General features: G+C 46.1%; 1 protein-coding gene across 4 annotated transcripts in view; it reads left to right on the top strand.

Moving 5' to 3' along the window:
* Positions 1-21,404, top strand: part of BAIAP2L1 (BAR/IMD domain containing adaptor protein 2 like 1) — a 79,967-nt gene that overhangs the window by 40,699 nt on the left and 17,864 nt on the right. For all 4 annotated transcript variants that reach the window (XM_036313770.1, XM_036313769.1, XM_036313772.1 and 1 more), the window contains exons 4-8: positions 15,551-15,612; positions 15,720-15,791; positions 17,076-17,213; positions 17,818-17,970; positions 20,484-20,651. In XM_036313770.1, coding sequence (XP_036169663.1) covers positions 15,551-15,612; positions 15,720-15,791; positions 17,076-17,213; positions 17,818-17,970; positions 20,484-20,651 — 593 coding nt within the window. The remainder of the gene's footprint in view (positions 1-15,550; positions 15,613-15,719; positions 15,792-17,075; positions 17,214-17,817; positions 17,971-20,483; positions 20,652-21,404) is intronic.

Below are 21,404 nucleotides of genomic sequence, written 5' to 3'. Positions count from 1 at the left end.
GGCACAAAACAGAAGTTTTTTGTCCCCTCAGAAGATTAATGTTCACTAGGGAACATTAAAAAATCATAGGTTTTCTTTTGTTATTAATAGAATGTTTATAGGTCTTGCAATTTAAAAAATACATATTTATTACAGTTTTGCCTCGTTGATACTCAAAATTCAACTTGATGGTCTTAGGTCTTAAAAAAAAAAAAGCAGGGGAAAATTTGAAATACTTTAAAAGAAGTGTTATGAATTCACAAAAATATTAATATAATCCTAAGGTTTAGATAAAGGAATTCATACCAGAGTTGATGAGAGAGCTAAGTTGAGCCAGAGCAGTTATTATTGACCCAAACCACTTATCTTTTCATTGCAAGTTTGACTCACTTTAAAGAGATTAAAATCCATCCCACAAAAATAGAAAACAGTGAATAGGGAATTTATTTTATTTGGTGAACATAGCACCTGCTGAGTGCCAGGCACTGTTCTGAGCACCTTGCAGATACTGACTCCTCTCCTCATCACACAGCCCTCTGAAGCACCTGCTATTGTCTCCATTTTACAGGTGGGGAAACAGGGGCTCAGAGGGAGTAATTGCTGAGGTCACCCAACTGGTTAATGGCCAGTTAATTCGACGCAGGCAGTCTGCCAGCTCTGTGCCTAGCACATCGACTTAATTGTGTATATGTCCAAAGATGTGCTTTTTCTGACGGGCTTTATTTTGAGGCAGTGAAGCTGACCCTGCCCAGTGTGGCTCAGCAGGTAAAAGGCTGTGTTAAATAGCTCACCACCGAATGGTCTGAGATGGACCCGACATGTGTAAGTCTGTATTTTGTGTTTCTTTAAGACATAATCGGAGTTCTAAGAAAAGCATTCCTTCTCCCAGCTTTGAAGTAACTCAATGTGGAAATGATGTTCTACACTTAGTAAAAGGAACTACAGATGTAAAAGCTAAGCTGTCGAATCAAGGTGCCTCCGTTTCACATCTAGTGCCTCCTGAGTGTAACTTGCTACATCACTGCCCATGTTTCAATACACTTGATTGTACCTGCCCATTCTCATAACGCTTTGAATTTTGAAGTGTGTGCAGAGCTAATTGTCTTGTTTAAATCCAGTTTTCACAATGATTCAAATTGGTCTTTTTCTTCTTGAAGGATATTGTGTGTCCTATCAACTCAGGATGGGGAGAATGTAGCAGCCCTTGTTCTCATGCTCTCTGCCCATAGCCAGGAACAGCCGCTCAGGGGTCCTAGCAGCCATACTGGCCACAGGGAGGGGTGGTGGCTCAGGCTCAGGGGGCACCGCCTCCCCATTGCCACTGTTAATGTTCACGAGAGCCATGCACTCGCATCCTCTTACAGATGGGCAGTTCCTACTCTGTGGCACTGTGCTGGGCCTTGAAGTATGTGTCGGAAACAAAACCACTGAGTTCTGACACACAAACCAAGGAAGGCAAGAAAGGGTGACTCAAGTCTGATGCACAGGAAACTGCAAAGGGAGGTGGCCCCTGTGACAGGCTGAGGAAGGAGGACCCGGAAGACGGGTATGGATAGAATCATGACATGAGTGAGGCCTGGCCTGGTGCACGTTCCCAAGCCCATGGTGATGTAACAGTAGAGAGGGACAGCCATGGCTGGGTTACATTCTGAAAGTTTGGGGGTGACTGCACTTCCTCTGGTGCTCTTTCCTATAAAAGTATTAAAAAGTAAGGATGCCAATAAGCCCATGAAAAGATGCTCAACATCATCAGCCACTAGGGAAATGCATATCGCAACCACAATGAGATACCAGTTCACATCCGACACAGTGACTGTCATTAAAGAGGCAGATGATAACAGTGTTGGCAGAGATAAGTCGAGTCCTCACACATTGCTGGCAGGCACGTAAAATGGAGCAGCTGCCTCGGAAAAGAGCCTGCCAGTGCCTTAGTTTAAACAGTTACCACAGGACCCAGCAATGCCATTTCTTTTTCTTTTTTTTAAATTCAACGCAGGCAGTCTGCCAGCTCTGTTGCATTCCAGTGAGCATCTCTACCTGAGAGGCATTGATCTAGTCCCTGAGGATAAATCAGTGCATCCAGTCCCTGCTCCTAAAGGGGGGAGTGACCCGATTAGGTAGAGTGCTCAGAGGCACACAATGGGGAGGGAGCAATGTCTGGGGAGACCATTCCAATGGGTGCTGGCAGTGCAAAGGCCCTGAGGCAGCCTCAGTTTGGGCCACAGTGTGGAAGCCAGTCTGGTTTAGGTGCAGTTAAGAATGGAGGAGTAGGAGGGGTGGGGGTCTTGATTTCAGAGAGGAAGGGAGAGGGAGAGAGTGATAGAAACATCAATGATGAGAGAGAATCATTGATTGGTTGCAACCCAGGCATGTGCTCTTGACCAGAATCGAACCTGGGACCCTTCAGTCTGCAGGCTGACGCTCTATCCACTGAGCCAAACCTGTTAGGGCCAGCAATGCCATTTCTTAGGTACTGTTCCAGAGATATGACACCTGTGCCCACACGGAATCTAGGCAGCACTATTCACAACAGCCAGAGGTGGAAACACCTCACACGTCCAGCAGCTGGTGGATAAACAACATATAGCATAGCCACACGTGGGAATATATTCAGTAATAAGAAAATGACGTACAGATCCACACTCCAGCATGCTCAATGAAAGCAGGCAGGCTGAACGGTCACGTGTGTATGATTCCATGCATGTGAAATGTCCAACCAGCAGACCCTTACGAGATGGGAAGCAGGTGGCGGCTGCCAGCGCTGCGGGGCCGAGAGGTTGGGAAAGGCTTAGCGGGTGCAGGTTTTTCTTCTCAGGCAGTGGAATGGCTTTAAATTGCATGATGGTGATGGTTGTACAATATTGTGAATGTCACTATTGGTAAATTATGTGTATTCTGTCACCAAAAATAAAAAAGAAGGAAAGAGCCGAAACCGGTTTGGCTCGGTGGATAGAGCGTCGGCCTGCGGACTGAAAGGTCCCGGGTTCGATTCCGGTCAGGGGCATGTACCTGGGTTGCGGGCACATCCCCAGTAGGAGATGTGCAGGAGGCAGCTGATCGATGATTCTCTCTCATCGATGTTTCTAACTCTCTATCTCTCTCTCCCTTCCTCTCTGTAAAAAATCAATAAAATTTAAAAAAAAAAAAAAAAAAGAAGGAAAGAGAAGAAACAACCAAAAAGCATACCTGCCGCTTCTGAGAAGTTCCCAGTATGGGGTGTCTTAGTTAATTCACACTAAATATAATAGACGGTAATGACTCAAAAGGCTGTGGCACCCATTCCCCAGCCCCCTGGAATATGCAGGCAGCCCATCGGCACTGTTACTGACCTCCAGTCATGGCCTCATTCTCCTCAGCTTTTCACCAGAGAAAAGAAAACCTGAATTAGAGCCCAGGTTGGTCAGAAATCTTTCAGACAGTTCAGCTCGCTCTGTGCTTTGCAGCACGTCCCCGTGTGCTGCCTCGTAGCCACTGCGTAACCCCGTGAGAGCCGTCGTTGGCCCCGCACAGTGTGAATAACACAGCAAGTGGGTTTTGTTGGCATGACTGGAAATGCAGAGTCCAGGAGTCTGACTTAATTCCCACAGCAGTCCTTGGGGGTGGGGGTATGGTCCTTTAGCAGCGTCTGTTGTAGGGACATTCTGGAGGGGAGGTGGCACTTATAACGAATGTGCCAGCCCTTGCCCTGCTCAGCAAAATTGGTGAGGCAAGGATGTGAGAGCTAGATATACTCTAGGACAGCGGTCGCCAACCTTTCGGACCTCACAGACCATCAGTGGTCCTCGGACTACTGGTTGGTGACTGCTGCTCTAGGATGAGCTTAAAAAGTTTGTTGAGCAACTAAAAGAGTGTATCAGACCCGGGGGTTGGGCTCTTCCATTCAGACTCTGTGAACCAGGTTTCTCTGGGCCCTCTTGAAACCATGGCTGTCATTGACAGCATTAATAAACGTGGTCCAGCCCTGACCAGGTTTATCAGTTGGATGGAGCATTGTCCCGATAGAACAAGGTTGCAGATTTAATTCCCGGTCAGGGCACATGCCCGGGTTACAGGCTCGATCCCTAGTGTGGGGTGTACAGGAGGCAGCCAATCAATGATTCTCTCTCATCATTGTTTCTATCTCTCTCTCCCTCTCCCTCTCCCTTCCTCTCTGAAATCAATAAAAAAAATATTTAAAAATATATTTTAGGAGCATGGGTTCACAGATAAAATAAAAATTACAAGGTGACCACAGAGGCAAATTACGTGGCAAGCTCTTTACAACTAAGACCTGGACTCTGTCCAGAATGAGCCTCTTCCTGTAACTTGAAGGCTGTGAAGCTGATGTTCATGTGAGGCAAGTGCTCATGACTCAGGCCACAGCTAGCAGCAGCAGCTTCCATTGTTGCAACAAAAGAAATGTGTGACTGAATGAGATCTGTTCTCTGCATAGATATTGAATATTTTAATCTCATCTCACTTGTATTCTCTACCTAGTCTTCACCCGAGGATATTTTTTCCATTGATTTGAGGGAGGGGAGAGACAAAGAGATATCGATGTGAGAGAGACACATCAATTGGTTGTCTTCCACGGGGCTGGGGATCAACCTGCAACCCAGGTGCGTGCCCTTGACCAGGAATTGAACTCAAGATCCTTTGGTGCGTGGGCTAACACTCTAACCATTGGATAACACCAACCAGGGCAACATATAAATCTATTAAAATAGCTTATGAGTCCTTTAAGAAGTTTAGAACTATACTTTGATTTTATAATGAGTATAAAAATGTACTTCATTTTTTAAAAATTACCTTACTAAAAATAAAACTAATAAACAGTTTCTATCTTTATTATTTTAAAATATCTCTTTTTTACATAATTAAAATCTGTGGCTATATAAAAACTTTTGTGCACTGCTTTTTAAAGTTTAGCATCCCATACATATTTCTTTGCATTCATGTGTCATTCATTTACTCATCATGTTTTATCACTGCCTACATTTCCCTGCTTTACATTTTCCTCTGTTGGCGCTGTGGTGGAGCCCCAGCTCTGTGAAGAGGGTGGCACTATGGTGCTCTAGGATGAGCTTAAAATGTTGAGCAACTAAGAGTGTATCAGACCCGGGGGTTGATACACTTGCCTCACATGTACAATACGGGGTTTGTTTCTGATTTGCTATTTTGAAAAATTAAGGGGGGAGGGGGCGGGAGGCATTCTATGGTATACTGAAAAGCACATAAAACCAAATATTAGTGATCAAGGGATTATAGTAGTTTTTCTTTCCTCATTGAGATGACACTGTGCGCATTCCAGTGAGCATCTCTACCTGAGAGGCATTGATCTAGTCCAGCCGTGGGCCAACTACGGCCCATGGGCCAGATCCGGCCCGTTTGAAATGAATAAAACTAAAAAAAAAAAAAGACCGTACCCTTTTATGTAATGATGTTTACTTTGAATTTATATTAGTTCACACAAACACTCCATCCATGCTTTTGTTCCAGCCCTCCGATCCAGTTTAAGAACCCATTGTGGCCCTCGAGTCAAAAAGTTTGCCCACCCCTGATCTAGTCCCTGAGGATAAATCAGTGCATCCAGTCCCTGCTCCTAAAGGGGGGAGTGACCCGGTTAGGTAGAGTGCTCAGAGGCACACAATGGGGAGGGAGCAATGTCTGGGGAGACCATTCCAATGGGTGCTGGCAGTGCAAAGGCCCTGAGGCAGCCTCAGTTTGGGCCACAGTGTGGAAGCCAGTCTGGTTTAGGTGCAGTTAAGAATGGAGGAGTAGGAGGGGTGGGGGTCTTGAGATGGAGTGGGCTCGAGGGTGGGGCCAGGTCAGGTAGGGCCTTGTGGGTCATGGTAAGAATGTGAGGTGGGGGTGGGATGCCTCAGAAGGTTTTGAACTCAGGAGTGTTGTGGTTTGACTTATATTTTAAAAGGTTCAGATGTGTTAGGTTTGGGATGTTTGTCAGACTAAGTGGAAATGTCGACGGGGCAGCTGGGAATGTGAGTCCGGAGTTCATTGTGTGAGTGTGTAGTTCTATATCCCTGTGAACAAGACAGGCCCTGTTTTGTTTGCCCAGCGACAGTGATACTTAAGCCTCCTGCCCTGTGGCTTCCCTCAGCCCCAAACTAACAATTACTGAGGCTCACAGCTGTCAGATGCTCCACTTCTGTGTTCTCATTTGGTTCTCACCTGCCCCTGGGAGGGGCTGATGGTTTACAGGACATCTTACAGATGCATGAGGGGCGGGGTGGGAATGGCACCCGCCTCCCGCACCCAGCCCTTTTCCCTGCACCCCTTCTCCAGTGCGAGTTGCCTGTGTGGCAGGCAGTGGTGTTCCCTGCCATTTGTCATGGATGATCATGTTTTTATGCCTCCTTAGTTCCCTTAGGGTTTCCAAATTGCTGGTTCATCTGGCCTTAGGCTACTGTTTGTCTTGGAGTTGGTTCCTGTCTCTGTGTGTCATGAGGTCATGACAGATGGGCCAGGGGGGCTGGTCTTCATGGGTCTGGTGCTGTGGGGAGTCAGTCCCACCACTTTGGTTCTACTTCCTGCCTGACCCAAAATCTGGACTGAACTGGCTTGGTGACGGGGCCAGCCCTCAGCCAGTACATTTATACCTCTGTGAGGCTGCCCCTGCGCACCCGCCCCCAGCCCCAACAGGTAGCCTGGTCCATTTCCAACAGCACTAATCATTCAGGTATTCCGGCTGATGGCAAGCAGACATCCCTTTCCTGTAACTCGCACGTGATGGGCGTTGTTCCCCCCTCGGGTACACAGTAGAGACACTCAATTCCTCTTGGACAAGATTTCTCTCTGCACATGGGAGGAGGGTGCAGAGCACTTACAAGTGAGGCCCAGGATCAGACGTGTTCAGATTCCGGCCCCTCCACCTGTACTTGTGTGGCCTTGGGGAAACCACCTAAGAGCCTCTCAGTGGCCGCCTGTGTGATGAGGGTAATGGCAGTCCTCCCTTCGGTTGGGAGGACTCAGTGAGGCCATCGCTGTAGGGGTTGTTAGCACAGTGCTTGCACAGGGAAGGACTGAAGCCATGAAGCCATGGCTGTCTTGGAGGGTCCTGCAGTGGTGTGCCCTGTCTGTCACCTTCCCCCTAAGGTAGAGGAGGGGGAGGGGGACGTTTGAACCGGGATGGCACAGGGTCATTGTTTGCTCTCCTTCTGTGGTTCAGTGGTCCCTGTGGAGGAAGAGAGAATAAAACGGATACTAAGTTTTGTGGAATCTTCCTTAAATTCAATCATAGTAGGACCACCCAAAACCTCCGAGGGGTGTGTGGTTGTAGGTCAAAGGAAAAATGGCTTTCTGACTGAAAGTTGGGATCTGTAGTCTGTTTTATTTTGTGTTTTTAAACTTGTTGAAAAATTCTTCACTTAAAATGTGAAAGATGGTTTTACTCAGTAATACTGAACTGAAAACTGTCTCTTAGCACCTTTTTTACCTCAGCATTGTCCACATCTTTGTGATTCAGGGTCCAGGTTTGTTTGTTTATCCTCACAAGAGGATATTTTTTCCCTTGATTTTTAGAGTGGAAGGGAGGGAGGAGGTGGGGGAGAGAGAGAAAAAAAAATCAATGTGGGGGCTGGGGATCAAACCTGCAACCCTGGAATTGAACCCAAGACTCTTTGGTCTGAAGGCCGACACTTAAACCACAGAGCAAAACCGGTCCTTTTTAACATAAAAAAAAAAAAAAAAAAAAAAAATTTGGCATTTTTTTAACTTGAATGGAAATGCCTACAGTTAATTAGTGATACCATAAGGAATAACTAGTTGTGAGCTTCATTTGTTATTGATAATACTCTGCTTTCATTTTCACTAGTAATCAAAATGGTTGCATTTTAGCCTTAATCTACTAATCAATGAAAAAGGAAGATGAATAATTAATGTCAAACTTACCTCACCTGATATAATAGCTTGTAGAAAACTTTTAATCTTTTTAATGCTGTATTTTACATTTGGGTGTAAATAAAAAATCACTTGTGATCTGTATATGGATGTGAAATTGATCAGTTATCCCTGCGTGATATATAATTAATAACCTTGAAGAAATGGCCGTTGTCCTTTAGCTAAATAAGAGCAGCACATTAAAATCCAACTCGGGAAACAGTGGCTCTTCATCCAAATTCTGTCCTTCGTTTAACTTGATGTTCCTAGTGTGCAGCAGGCAGGCTGGCTTAGTTTAATCGCTAATCAAAATGAAACGGTAAGAAACATCCCATTTGCTCCCCAAGTCGATTTATCAGTCTGCATGGCACCCTGACATGACGTTTAGTTATTTAGTTACCATTTTCAGAGAACACCTCTACTCCACATCACCCTGCGCGCTGAGGACTAGGTCACTGGTACCCTCTGATACCCTTTGCTTTACCTCTCTGCCTCGCTGAAAAGACTTGAGCTTAAAATAGCCAGGATATTTTATTTGTAAAGCACTTCTTACATGCAGGTTAGGAATTAACTCACATGTCCATCATACAGGGCGTATTGGTTTCCATGCATTCTTCCTTCACACCTTAAGTTAGCCCTTTCTTAGAAGAAAAAGGAAGAGTGCTTCGTGTTGCCATCTCTAGCTACCTTATGTCACTTTTCTCTTATTGCTAAACTTCCCCAATAAGTGGTTCGTCCAACTTTATCCGCTCTGCACCATCCCTCCCTTCCGGCCCACTTTCTACCAGAAACCGGGAGGCTGGAAGGAATCTAACACTGAGCCTTGTGTGTGCCTTGCTCTTGGCGCCTTTCCCGTGTTAGGACACTTAATCCTCTCACCTTGGGTTGCCAAGTGTCCAGCACTGAGCCCACATAGTCTGGGATTGTAGCTTCTTGTTTGGCAAAAGGAAAATTTTGTAAACAAAAATGTCCCTTGTTTAAAAAAATAAATCTTGTTTGTGGTTCAGGATCCTCTGAGACCGGACCTCTGTGTTAGTAAACCTTGGTTAACTGAAAGCTGCCAGGAATTTGCTCCTGAAAACTCTGAGTTGGATACAGCTCCGTGTGGGTGCCAGTCCTGCCGGAGGGGCTCACTTTGCGGGGTGCCGGGCGCCCGCACTCCAGGAGCTGCCTCACCAAAGCCTCTCTCTTCATCTGAAAGTAGTTGTTTCAGTGGCGGAGAAAAGGATGGCAAGGTGACGGCCAGGCATTCAGGTTCAACAAAACTAATTTTCCCATAGGAATTTCTGCAACAAATATCGTATTTATTATAGAAATAATAAAAGTGCGATATTTGTTATGAAATAAAATCCAGTACGACAGACGCCACCTTCGGATGGGTCAGGCTTTTGCTGGAGTCTCTTGTCCTGCTCTCTGTCACTGTTCTTTACGTCCCTTTTCACTGCAATGACCCCTTCATTTATTTGTTCAATATACTTACTTATTAACTGGACTTTTAAGGCCTGTGTAGGCCAGACAGGGGCACAAGATCGCTAAGAATCAGATGGAGTTCTTATCCATTGCAGCTTCCAGAAACATTCAGACACACATGTGCTGTCCCCCAAGCAGGTGCTGGCTCCTACTCACTCTAGTTGCAGATGGCTGCTGCAATGTTTTTGTTATTGTTGTTAATTAGTAGACTTTATTTTTTTAGGGCAGTCATAGATTTATAGAAAATTGAACAGAGCTTACCCAGAGTTTCCACACACTCTGCTCTCTCCCCACTCAGTTTCCCCTATTTGTAACATCTTGCATTGCTGTGTTACGTTTGTTATAGATAAGAACCAATCTTGATACATCAGCAACTAAAATCCATAGTTTACATTAGAGTTTACTCTTTGTGTTCTGTGAGTTGTTGGGGTTTTTTTATTTTTTGTTGTTTGTTTGTTTTTTAAATAGTTTATTGATTTTGAGAGAGAGAGAAACATCGATGTGAGAGCAAAACATGGATCGGCTGCCTCCTGCATGTCCCCCTCCTGGGATCAAGCCCACAACTTTTGGTGCATGGGATGACGCTCAACCAGCTGAGCCACACCAGCCAGGGCTGTGTTCTATGAATTTTGACAAATGTTTAATGATATATCTACCATTACAATATCTACTCCTCACTTCCCCCCACACCCTTGGCAACTACTGATCTTTTTACTGTCTCTAGTTTTGCCTTTTCCAGAATAATGTCATATGTAATACTAGAGGCCCAGTGCACCAGTGGGGTCCCTCAGCCTGAACAGGATTGGGCCAAAACTGGCTCTCTGACCTCCCCCAAGGGGCCCCAGATTGCGAAAGGGCACAGTCCAGGCCGAGGGACCCCACCAGTGCATGATGGGGGCCAGGGAGGGATGCGGGAGATTGGCCAGCCGGGGAAGGAGCGCAGGAGGGCTCCAGGGCGTGTCTGGCCCGTCTCGCTCAGTCCCAATTTGCTGGACCCCAGCAGCAAGCTAACCTACTGGTTGGAGCATCTGCTCCCTGGTGGTCAGTGCATGTCATAGCGAGCGGTTGAGCGGCCTTAGCATATCATTAGCATATTACACTTTGGTTGAACGGCCAACCGGTTGACCAGACATTTAGCATATTAGGCTTTTCTTATGTAAGATGTAGCCTTTTCAGACTGGCTTCTTTCACTAAGCAATGTGCACTTCAGCTTCCTCCATGTCTTTTTGTGACTTAATAGTTTCTTTTTCACTCCTGAATAATATTCAATTGTACAGACGTACCACGGTTTGGTTATCCATTCATCTTGGTTGCTTTCAGCTTTTGGCAGTATGAATAAAGATGCTATAAACATTCATATATAGGTTTTTCTGTGGACATAAGATTTCAGGTGACTTAGATAATGGTAAGACTATTTACCTTCCTAAGAACCTGCAGGTCTGCCTTGCCTAGTGGATGCACTGTTTTGCATTTCTGCTAGCAATGAACGTAAGTTCTATTACTCCACATCCTCACCAGCATTTGGTGTTGCCTGTTTTCTGGATTTTAGCCATTCTGGTAGGTGAGTGGGGGCATTTCATTGTTGTTTTCATTTCCAGTTCCCATTGGCATATGATGCAGAGTATCTTTTCAAATGTTTATTTGCTATCTGTATGTCTTGTTTTTGTGAGATATCTGTTCAGATCTTTTGCTCTTTTTTAGCTGAGTTGCTTGCTTCCTTATTGTTGAGTTTTAAGGGTTCTTTACATGTTTTAGATACAAGTCTTTTATCAGTTGTGTACTCTATTTTCCCCCAATCTGTGACTTGCCTGCCATACTATCTTATTCTTTCTCTTTCAGCCTTTCTGGGTCCCTATATTTAAGGCCTCATCTTAGCAGGATAGAGTTGGGTGTTGTTGCTTTTTTTTAACCCTAACAATCATCGTCTTTTATTTGGACTATATTGTCTATTTACTTACATTTTTTGCTTTCTACTCTCTGTCCTATGTTCATTTCTTCTCATCCTCTTTTTTAAGGGCAAGAAGAAACTAGCTTGGTAATTAGGCATTTGATCCTTTCAGGTGTACCCTGGAGATGTTAGCACGTGTCCTTTCTTATCAAAGTCAGATGTTAGTGGCACTGCACTTTCACCTCAGACAATGAGGGGACTTTAGGACACTACGTAACCCTTTTGTGTAGCTCCTGTGTGTCCCATTTGTCTTCATCAAATGGGATACATGGTGCTGACTGGCAGAATAAGTATAGTCTCTGTGCAAGGCGTCAGTGAGGACTGTGGTGCTGCAGTGGGTAAGTCAGAGGCCCGACTTTTGGAGGAACGCTCAGTGATGCTCCCCTACTCTTGGCATTACCCCTCCATGCACATTGTTCACTGGGACGTGTCAGCACCGACCAGAGGACTGGGTTTATATAGCCCCTGGAGCTATTCTTAGGTTGCAAAGCCTTTCAAGTGAGGTTCATGACATAATTGGCCTCTCAGCCTGGGTGGGTGACTAATCCTTGCACTACCTACTTGTGTAGTTTACTTTTACTTCCATTGTATTTTCTCCTCTCATTTGAGATTTGGACAATAGTCAGGAAAAGTGGATCCTTTCTTCGGTAACATTTTTGGTCATTCTACGTTAATCCATGCAGTGTAACTTTAGGCCAGGCTGGCTTCTACGCTGTTGTTTCATTGTCTGCTTCCACTTGAAGTAACATGGAGGCCGTAGTGTGTGAGTCGGTCATTGCTTTGTGCTTTCTTAAAATAATAAATGTGCTCTGATTACCCGTGGGCAAATATAAACGGAAAATAACATGTATGGCTTTATAGTCACGTGTTCTGTGCTATTCTGGTTCATTAGTGTCCCCATTCCGTTCCTCTAAATTTCTACTGTAACTTGATGAAGAATTATCTAGTTGAAGATATATTAATAGTCCAGTGACTAATCTGTATTTCAGATGAAAACTATGTGTTTATACCAATACTCTTTTGTTGTTATTATTATTATTATAGGAGAGAGAGACTTCGATTTGTTGTTCCACTTATTTATGCATTCATTGGTTGATTCTTATATGTGCCCTGACTGGGGATCGAACCTGCAACCTTGGTGTATTGGGATGTCGCTCTAACCAACTGAGTACCCGGCCAGGGCCTATACCAATACTTTTTTAAAAATTTTTATGTAACTTTAAGTTCATACTTCCTATTGTCTAAATATATACCTTTAGACAATATTGTCCCCAAAATGTTGGACATATTTGTTCAAAGTTCCTAAAATTCGCCATTATATGAATTTTAGGGAAAAATGAGTGGTAGACATTGACTTTTAATTATGTCAAGTTCATGATTTTAAAATAGCTATATTAACTTAAATTCCTTTAATATTGCCATTTAAGAACATAATATACTCCGACTTAGTCACATGACTGTACCTACTATGAGTTTCTTCCCAAAATGTTGACTCAAAACCTAAAAGGGAAAAAAAGTAAATGGTTGATTTGTTACACGCTGTGCTGTGATTTCTGGGATCAACACGTTAATTCCTTTTTGGGTGTGTGTGTTTAGTTCTGTTCCATTAGAATCTGGGCTGTGCTTTCTCAACTCCACCCTCTTTTTTCAAAAAATATTTTTCTTAAATGTAATTTATGAAAAAGTAGGTTACAGGGCTAAGAGTAAACAAACGTGTGTGATACCACGTTTCAGACATAAAGCAACACGTAGTACCTAAGAATAAACTTCTGTAGATTAAACATGAAGGCCGTTTTCATGTTCTGTTTCAAAATACACTGTTGGCAGCTTGCATGGTCACAATAAAGATGTTTTCTGACCCTTTTTATGACCGAGCACTCCATGGCTACTGCTGTGAGGCTGGCATTTAAATCCCACAAGCTGCAAGGGACAGGAATAACAAGGGCAGGGCAGGTGTTTGGTTCCTGCCCACAGAGTGAATGGGCTTTTCACTAAACCTTTTGAGCCTTCCTTCCCCCTCCCCCTCACCCCTGCTGCCTGCTGGGAGGAACTGTGGGCAGGAGGCCGAGAGTGCTGAGGTGGGTGCAGGGAGCGGGGCCTCCGCCAGAGCGCAGTGCAGCAGCAGTGCCCACACTGGCACAGACTTCTGTTTTGGCAGCTCGATTCTCAGAGATCTACATTATATATAGAAATAAAGTTCCTGACAGTACGAACAAATGCGAATGCCTTGATTCTAGCTTAAATCACTCTGACTGATTTAAGCCAAGTTGTTTTTAGACTTTTTTATTTTTTTAAGTAGATCTGATTTGCCAAGAGTAGAGTGTTTGATTTTCAAGTAGTGGAGGTGGGCTTTTGCTGTTGTTTTCTTTATCTGCCGCCAAGAGTTACTTATGTGTTTAACATAGATGTGAAAGTTACGTGGGTTGTTGCACTATCTGAAATGACCAAATGATATAAAGTGACATGGATGTAATTATATTCTTGGTCACGTGAGGGCTTCCTTTGCGAAGAACTCTGTTCCGTGTTGAGCTCCACGAGAACTTAATTATGGGGTAAGTGTAGAGCGGGCACTTTGATTACTTGGCGTGGTGGACCCGTGGGTGCTGGGGATGAGTCTGCCCTCACTCTCCAGCAGGCTGTTCTGTTAGGGGCTCCTTAGGGACTACAGGCTCTGCACCTGTAACCTCATCAGGTCCTGTCTTACAGGAGGTTCTCTGCCCCCCACCCGCCCCCATGGTCGGACCACTGTCATTGTAAGCAGAGCTGTGCAGGCGGGCTTCCTGCTGAGGAGTTGGTTCATCTGGGATGCCTTGGGGAGGGAACTGTGACCTTTGCATTTGGAAAGACCCCTGGCACCTGTGAGGAAGAAGATCAAAGAGAATAAGCTGGGAGGCCAGAGTAATGATAAGAGCTTGGCGGGGGCAGGGCGGGGGCCACCCTTAGAGGGCCACCTGGCAGGTTGGACTAGGGGACTCCTCTTCCTCCTCTGGTGGAACATAGAAAACGTGCTGTTCCCATGTGCCTTCTCTCCTGGCAGGGAAGGGCTGGCACACGTGTTACCCAAGGTAGCAGGATGAGTAGGGGCCATGGTTTCACCCTAGAAGTGGCCCAAGTGATGGCCCCCCCATGCACAAGGGAATGCATCTTTGGCACTGGGTATCACACAGGTGTGCCCGGCCAGCTGGCAGCCACGATCTGGGGTTAGAGAGCAGGTGAGTTCACTTTTAGACATGTTGAATGTGCGGTGCCTAACAGGACATTCGAGTGGACATGTTCATTTCTGAGTCTGAAGATGAAGGAAAGGCTGGGCCAGCCCTTTGAAAGTCGATGTCTTACAATGTTATGAGAACAGGGCCTGGTGGAGTCATCGTGTGGAGGTGTGGCCGAAGTCCTAGTCCAGTCGGTGTTCTTTTCTCTCCCCACATACTCCCTCATCCATAGCCTGTCACTTCCCCCAGAGAACTGTGGGTGACCTGCCAGCACATTTAATCGCTTGGTCTAGTCTGGGGGTTGTCCGTGTGGTTTTTTGGTTTTCCCAGCTCTTAGCTATCAGACTATTGGGTTCCTGTAGATAAGTTGGCAGAGAGAGGCCCTCATTCATCTTCATCAGGGTTAGGAGCAGAGATGTGCACACAGCCGTGAGCGGCCATGAGCGGCGGGAGATGTGCTTTCCAAGCAGGTGCTCATCCCGCTGCTCTTTGGAGTAAGCCCCCTTGTCCTGGGACATTCTGTCACATGCGATGGTCCTTAGAATGGACAGTGTCCCAGGAGACGCAAGGCAGAGCACCGTCCCGCCCGCCGTGGGTTTCCACAGCGTTCATATCTTCCAGAATGAAACGAGAACTAATGAGAAACCAAAAAAGCTTTTATCTTTTCTGACTGATAGAAACTCAGACTGCTCTAGGGAGTAGATAAAAATAAGGCATTTGTTCCTATAGTTAGTCACTATAATGACCAAGAGAACCCTTTTTAAGAGAATTTAAAATTAAACCAGATAAGTTGAGCGCAGGGAATGAACAAATATAGAAAGAACAGGTGAGTTTTAAGACAGAGTTGGCGTTCTTTTGAGGGAAGGGAATTGTAGAGTGAGTTTGTGACCAGCTGCGTCCCCTGGTACCAATCCCATCATGGGGCACGGTCAGCTGTCTGAGTGTCTGGAACGGACGCCCACGGGTTCTGGGGGCAGCAATGGACTGTGAGGCACTTTTTTACTTCCTTCCCCTCTTTACAATACCACACAATGGCTTCCCCCCCTAACTTGTCTGGTTTTGTTCTCAGGCCACGTTCTCATAGAGATTTCAAGTACCCACCAGAAACTTGATGAGAGTTTTAGAGAAAATGTATGTGAACTCTTTTTCTATTTTTACAACATGTATTTCTTTTTAAATTTTATTTTGCTTAACATCTCAAATCTGATATGAATATTTTTATTTCCTTTTGTTAACAGTTCAAAGCATTCCACAAAGAGATTATACATGAGCTGGAGAAGAAGACAGAACTTGATGTAAAATACATGACCGTGAGTACTCGGCGTTGCTCTGCCTCCGTGGTGGAGGCAGGCGCAGGCACGGGGCCTGGCTGTCCAGGAGGCTGCACTCACTTGACTCTGAGCCTGACTCAGCAGCAGACATGGAGGGAGTTTGTGTTGAGGGTGTGCACAGTGCACAGACAGACAGTTCACTTGAGGCTGAGTGGATTCGTTTCTGCTAACACTCAGGATTCTTATTGAAAAGCACAGAAAAAATACTGCGAGGAAGCCTGCTGCTTCTGGAAGCCTTGCCCCCAAGCCCACACATGTGCTGGTGACAGCTGCATCTGTGTGCGCGCAGCTGGGCCCTCACAGCTGGCTCCGTGGGACGGGGGGTGTGGGAGAGCACCGTCTGGGCGCCAGGTCTGATGGCAGAGGCCGCTCCTGCATGGACCTCTTGCCGCCACCTGGTGTTGTCGGTTCCAGCAGTTTCCTCCTTCCTGGTCCTGCCCGGCACACAGGGCTCTTCCCATTTCCCCCGACTGCCACCCAGAGTCCCCTTTCTTCTCACCAAGACCCTGTGCGGCAGTAAGCCGTGCTCAGAGGAAGGCGCAGGACCAGCTGGGGCTGCGGAGGGGGGTGTGATGCCAAGCACTTTGCATCCCTACAGAAACTCCGAAATGTGGGAACGAACTCATATTATCCTCACTGTACAGATTAGAGGGCAGAAGGACCTTAGAGAAATTAAATAATTGCTGAAGTCGCACGGGAAATGAGGGAGGAACCCAGAATTTTAACCTAGGTCTGTCAGGCTCCAATAAAAAACTGTAGTACAGCTCCCAAATGACGGGAGTTGATTGTACTTCTTCAGTCTCTTTCTTGAAATCATAAGTCATAAAACAGGAACCTGGGATCTAATATTGTTGACTTATTCTCACCAAAGTACTGACCACCCAGTGTCCAAACACCCTGGAGGAAAGAAGGAACAAGAGAAAGAAAAGACGTTGTCTCCTGAGAGCTGCCCTCTGGTCAAGAGCCCCTCATATAAACAGAACTTTAGGACAAAGCATCAAACCTTAAAGTTGAAGGGAGGGGAAGTGTGAAGTGGGGGTGTGCAGGACCACGGCCCGGGGAGGGTGTTGTGAAGTGAGGGTGTGTAGGACCATGGCCCGGAGAGGGTGGTGTGAAGTGAGGGTGTTCAGGACCACGGACCAGGGAGGGTGGTGTGAAGTGAGAGGCAGACTGGCCACACCCAGTGAAAATGCTGGCAAAATAGCTGCCTTCGGGTTTGTATGGTGCTGCTATAGTGAAATAAGTGCAACGTTTAACTTGCAGGCCACTCTCAAAAGATACCAAACAGAACACAGGAATAAATTAGATTCTTTGGAGAAATCTCAAGCTGAATTGAAGAAGATCAGAAGGAAAAGTCAAGGAGGACGAAATGCAGTCAAATACGAACACAAAGAAATTGAGGTAAGCTCTTCAGCATGACTTCGTTTTGTTGGTGATGATTTATAGTTTGCGGAAAGTGTTTACTGCAGCTAGCCCTTCATCTGCTTACGGCTGAGCTGCTGTTGAAGTTAAGAGTGAGCATCTGACTTCGCGTTGTGAGCTGCTGCGGACTTTTCCAGGGTGAAGCATGCTTAGTCAGTGGCCTCCTAAAAACATGGGCATTTCCTGCCCACTCAGGGAGGGTAAGCACTGTTACCCCCATTTTACAGATGGGGAGGAGGCTTAAGTCATATGGTTGACACTTCGATTTGAACTCAGACTTTCTGGTTCTAAAGCAATAGGTTCTTCTTCCTGGAGTACAAAGCGATACTTTGTGCCACCTGCCCCCTGGAATGTAAGGCCTTTGGCAGCTTCTCTCACAGAGGAGTCAGGGATCTTGATAAAGATGATGCTATCTGCTCGGGCCAGGTTACAACTTAGTTATTTTATGTAACGTTTATCTGTGTTTAGTAGTTACTCCTTTATCCAAATAAACCCAGTATAAAGATGGCGGAAGATAAATGCTGGGCTGAGCAGCTGCTTGATTCCTCCCATCATACTGCATAACTACTCCTTGCTTTCCTAGTACATAGAAACCGTCACCTCTCGCCAGAGCGAGATCCAGAGGTTCATCGCAGAGGGCTGCAGAGAGGCGCTCCTGGAGGAGAAGAGGCGCTTCTGCTTCCTGGTGGACAAGCACTGCAGCTTCGCCAGCCGCACGCAGCACTACCACCTGCAGGTGCGGGCGGCCCGCTGTGTCCCGTGTATTGGTTTTATGTTGCCTTTAAATGCCCTTGAGATGCTTTTAAAGGCAGTTCCACACAAGCCCCAACACAGAGCAGCGGGCCTATTTTGCCAATGAGATTTCAAACAGTTTTTGGCCAATTTGAATATTTAACTTTTAGACATTTATAGACATATAAATGTTTATAATATTTTTCATTAGTGTAGTCATCCGTCCATATTTAAAACCATTGATAAAGTAATGTTCAGTAATTGAGAAATGGTACGTTTTTCATTTTCTCGCCTGTGAGTCAGCTCTTGTCCAATTCCCAGGGCCGCATCTTCGGCCTCAGTGCCTTCATCAGAGCCACAGAGTGAGGCCCAGGCCCAGGTCCACTCCCCACATGGTCTAAGATGCTCACCTCGAGGGTCCATGTGTATGTGTCCCTGGAAATTGTACCCAGGCCGCAGACCCCATTTGCAGCATCAGGGCCCATGGTTGGAGCTCCTTTTCATTCTTCTTTAAAGTGTTGGCAATCTCGTCAGCTTTCCTGCCCTCCTTCACAGCAGCTGTGAGCTTATAGCCCCAGAAAACATTACAAAACATGCACTCAATGGCCTTTCCTCTGTTAAATTATGAATTGTGTTGGGTTTATGTAAACATCCAAAAGTAGCATTGATTGACATCAGTAATTGTTATTCATAATAAAGTAATTTGGAGAGTGCTGCATGATACGAGGCACTAAGAGCATGGTTATAAGGCAACTTCCCCTTTTTTTCAGGTGAAAAAAAAAACAACTTGGCCTTGTATGTATGCGTATATCATGTTACGTATTCTATAAAGTATTTAAGAAATATTCAGCCACCAAATCTAAATAGCAAAGATCTGCCCAGCTGGCATGGCTCAGTGGTTGAGCGTCGACCTATGAACCAGGAGATCAGGGTTTGATTCCCGGTCTGGTCTGGACACATGCCTGGGTTGCGGGCTCAATCCCCAGTGTGGGGCATGCAGAAGGTAGCCGATCAATGATTCTCTCTCTCCATCCTCTCTGAAATAACTGTATATTTGAAAAATAAATAAATAGCGAAGATCTAAACTTGTTACAAGCCCCTTAGGTGATCACTTTTGTCACCAGTGCATCTACTAGTTCCACATGGGGAGGGTGCCCTGGGGCAGGGTCGTAGGCTGGAGAGGACAGAAGCAACCGTGAAGTTCTTCTTTGGCGACGTCCTGTGGGCGATGGGGCACTCAGTGTTGTGAGGTAACCTGGCCGACTTCTGAGAGCTCTAGTTGTTAGCAGTCTTTCTTACACTTAACCTTGGGTCACAGTTAGGCTTTTTATCATTATTTTTAAAATATATTTTTAATGATTTCAGAGAGAGAGAGAAACATCAACAATTAGAGAGAATCATTGATCAGTTGCCGCCTGCACAACCCCTACTGGGGATCAAGTCCACAACCCAAGCATGTGCCCTGACCGGGAATCAATCTGTGACTTCCTAGTTCATAGGTCAAAGCTCAACCAGTGAGCCACGCCAGCCGGGCCCAGTTAGGCTTTTTAGAGGGACACAGACCAAATCTGCTTTCTATGTGCATCTCTTCAACCTTCTGAACATCCCTCTGTGCTGTCTCGCACCCCAGCTGAGGCACCCAGTCCTGTCAGTGGCTCCTGGGTGAAGCAGGCTATGCGGTTAGTGTGTCGGGGTGACAGTCAGCACAGAGGTGGTTTGGGGGCAGGCTTTGCCCTCTCAGGATTTCCACCAGCACCCCCAGCCCACACCTGATGAGCAGAGACTCTAAGTAAAAACAGTGTGCCTGCTATGAAACCAGCTCCAAGGAAGGCCCCCTGCTTCCCTTTTCCAAGCAGATTGCTGCCCTGGAAAAGGCCTTCAGGGAACCTCCAGCTGTAAGAAGCAAAGCCAGGCTTGTGGGAGCCTCTGGGGTTGTGGGACTTCTCTCTGTCCATCTGTGACTCTGCTACACAGTTCAGCCCCATGGTCTGCCAGCCGGAGGGCCAGAGCGCCCCTCAGCGCTGGCGCTGACTGCAGGACCCACCGCTTTGCCTGTAGCCCCTCGTCTGTGCACAGATCTGACTCCTCTGACTTGTAAATCCGGTTTCCCTAAGCTGAGTCCACTGGGTCCCCCACCTGTCTTGGAGGTGTTTTCCATAGGAGTGGGAGGGAGAAAGCGGTGGCTGGCATTTCTTGGTGATTAATACGGATCGCTCAACCCTTCCCTTTTAGCTTTTGAACTTGTTCTTAATCATTTACAGTCCTTATATTAGTCTTAATTGTTCACAGGGAGGGAGAAGATAAATTCTTTTAGAACAGAAGCCTACAACCTTCTCAGCAAATAAGACAGCAGACACTCACAGAGGCTCAAACTACTCCCTGAATTTCAGTCAGAGCTCCCATACTTCTGGTGATAAGCCGGCAATGCATTGTCAGTGATAATCATTTGATGTCATTTGTGTCAGCTCTTCCGACAATACACATTTATCTGCCATTGTGTTTCCTTTGGATTTACAGTCGGCAGAATTACTGAATTCCAAACTGCCCAGGTGGCAGAAAACCTGCGGTGATGCCACCAAAGTGCCAGAGGAAATCATCAACATGATAGAAGAAATAAAGACCCCTAGCTCCACCCCCACGTCCTGGACGCCTCAGCCTTCGCCAATGGTCGAGAGAAGGAGCATGGTAGGAACCCACTACCTCCAAGATCTCAATTGTGTATTTGCTTTTTTAAAAGATAGGTTTTTATTGATTTTAGAGAGAGGAAGGGAGAGGGAGCGATAGAAACATCAATGATGAGAGAGAACCATTGTCAGTTGCCTTCTGCACTCCCCCTAATGGAGATTGAGCCCAAAACCCAGGCATGTGCCCTGACCAGGAATCGAACCGGTGACCTTAGTGCAAGGGACAATGCCCAGCCCACTGACCCACACTGGCCAGGACCAAACAATCCACCTTTCTGTGCAGGAAGTGATAACTACTGAAGGTAGGTGTTGGGTGCATGGAGATTTATGGTGCTATTCTCTCATCCCTTTGAAATCTTTCTAAAATAATTTTTTCCCCATTTCTCTCTCTGCCCTCAAAACACAATAACAACTGATGGGCTCATTAGAAGAATGGAACTGCTTGGAAAATTAAACCGAAACACTTCCAAAACACAGTGCAAACACAGAACGAGGACTTTTTTTTTAATGGGAAAGAGGAGAAACATGTTAGGCCAGCTGAGACAAGGGAGGTACGCTCCACTGCCTGCCCAGCATCACCACCGATGTCTAATGGGGATCTCACATTCAACTGGTCCAGAACCAGTGAACGGCAGTGTCATCCTTCCGGTAGCTCAGACACAATGCGGCAACTCCTCTCTCTCGTTCGCTTATGCCACTGTCAGTCCACAGGCCAACACTGACGTTTCCATCGTCAGAGCATGTCCCAGTCCAG

The sequence above is a fragment of the Myotis myotis genome, unplaced genomic scaffold (genome assembly GCF_014108235.1).
Source record: "Myotis myotis isolate mMyoMyo1 unplaced genomic scaffold, mMyoMyo1.p scaffold_m19_p_6, whole genome shotgun sequence".
In the NCBI taxonomy this organism is placed as follows: domain Eukaryota; kingdom Metazoa; phylum Chordata; class Mammalia; order Chiroptera; family Vespertilionidae; genus Myotis; species Myotis myotis.
Note: the sequence above shows the minus strand (reverse complement) of the source record. Positions and strands in the feature narration are given on the sequence as shown.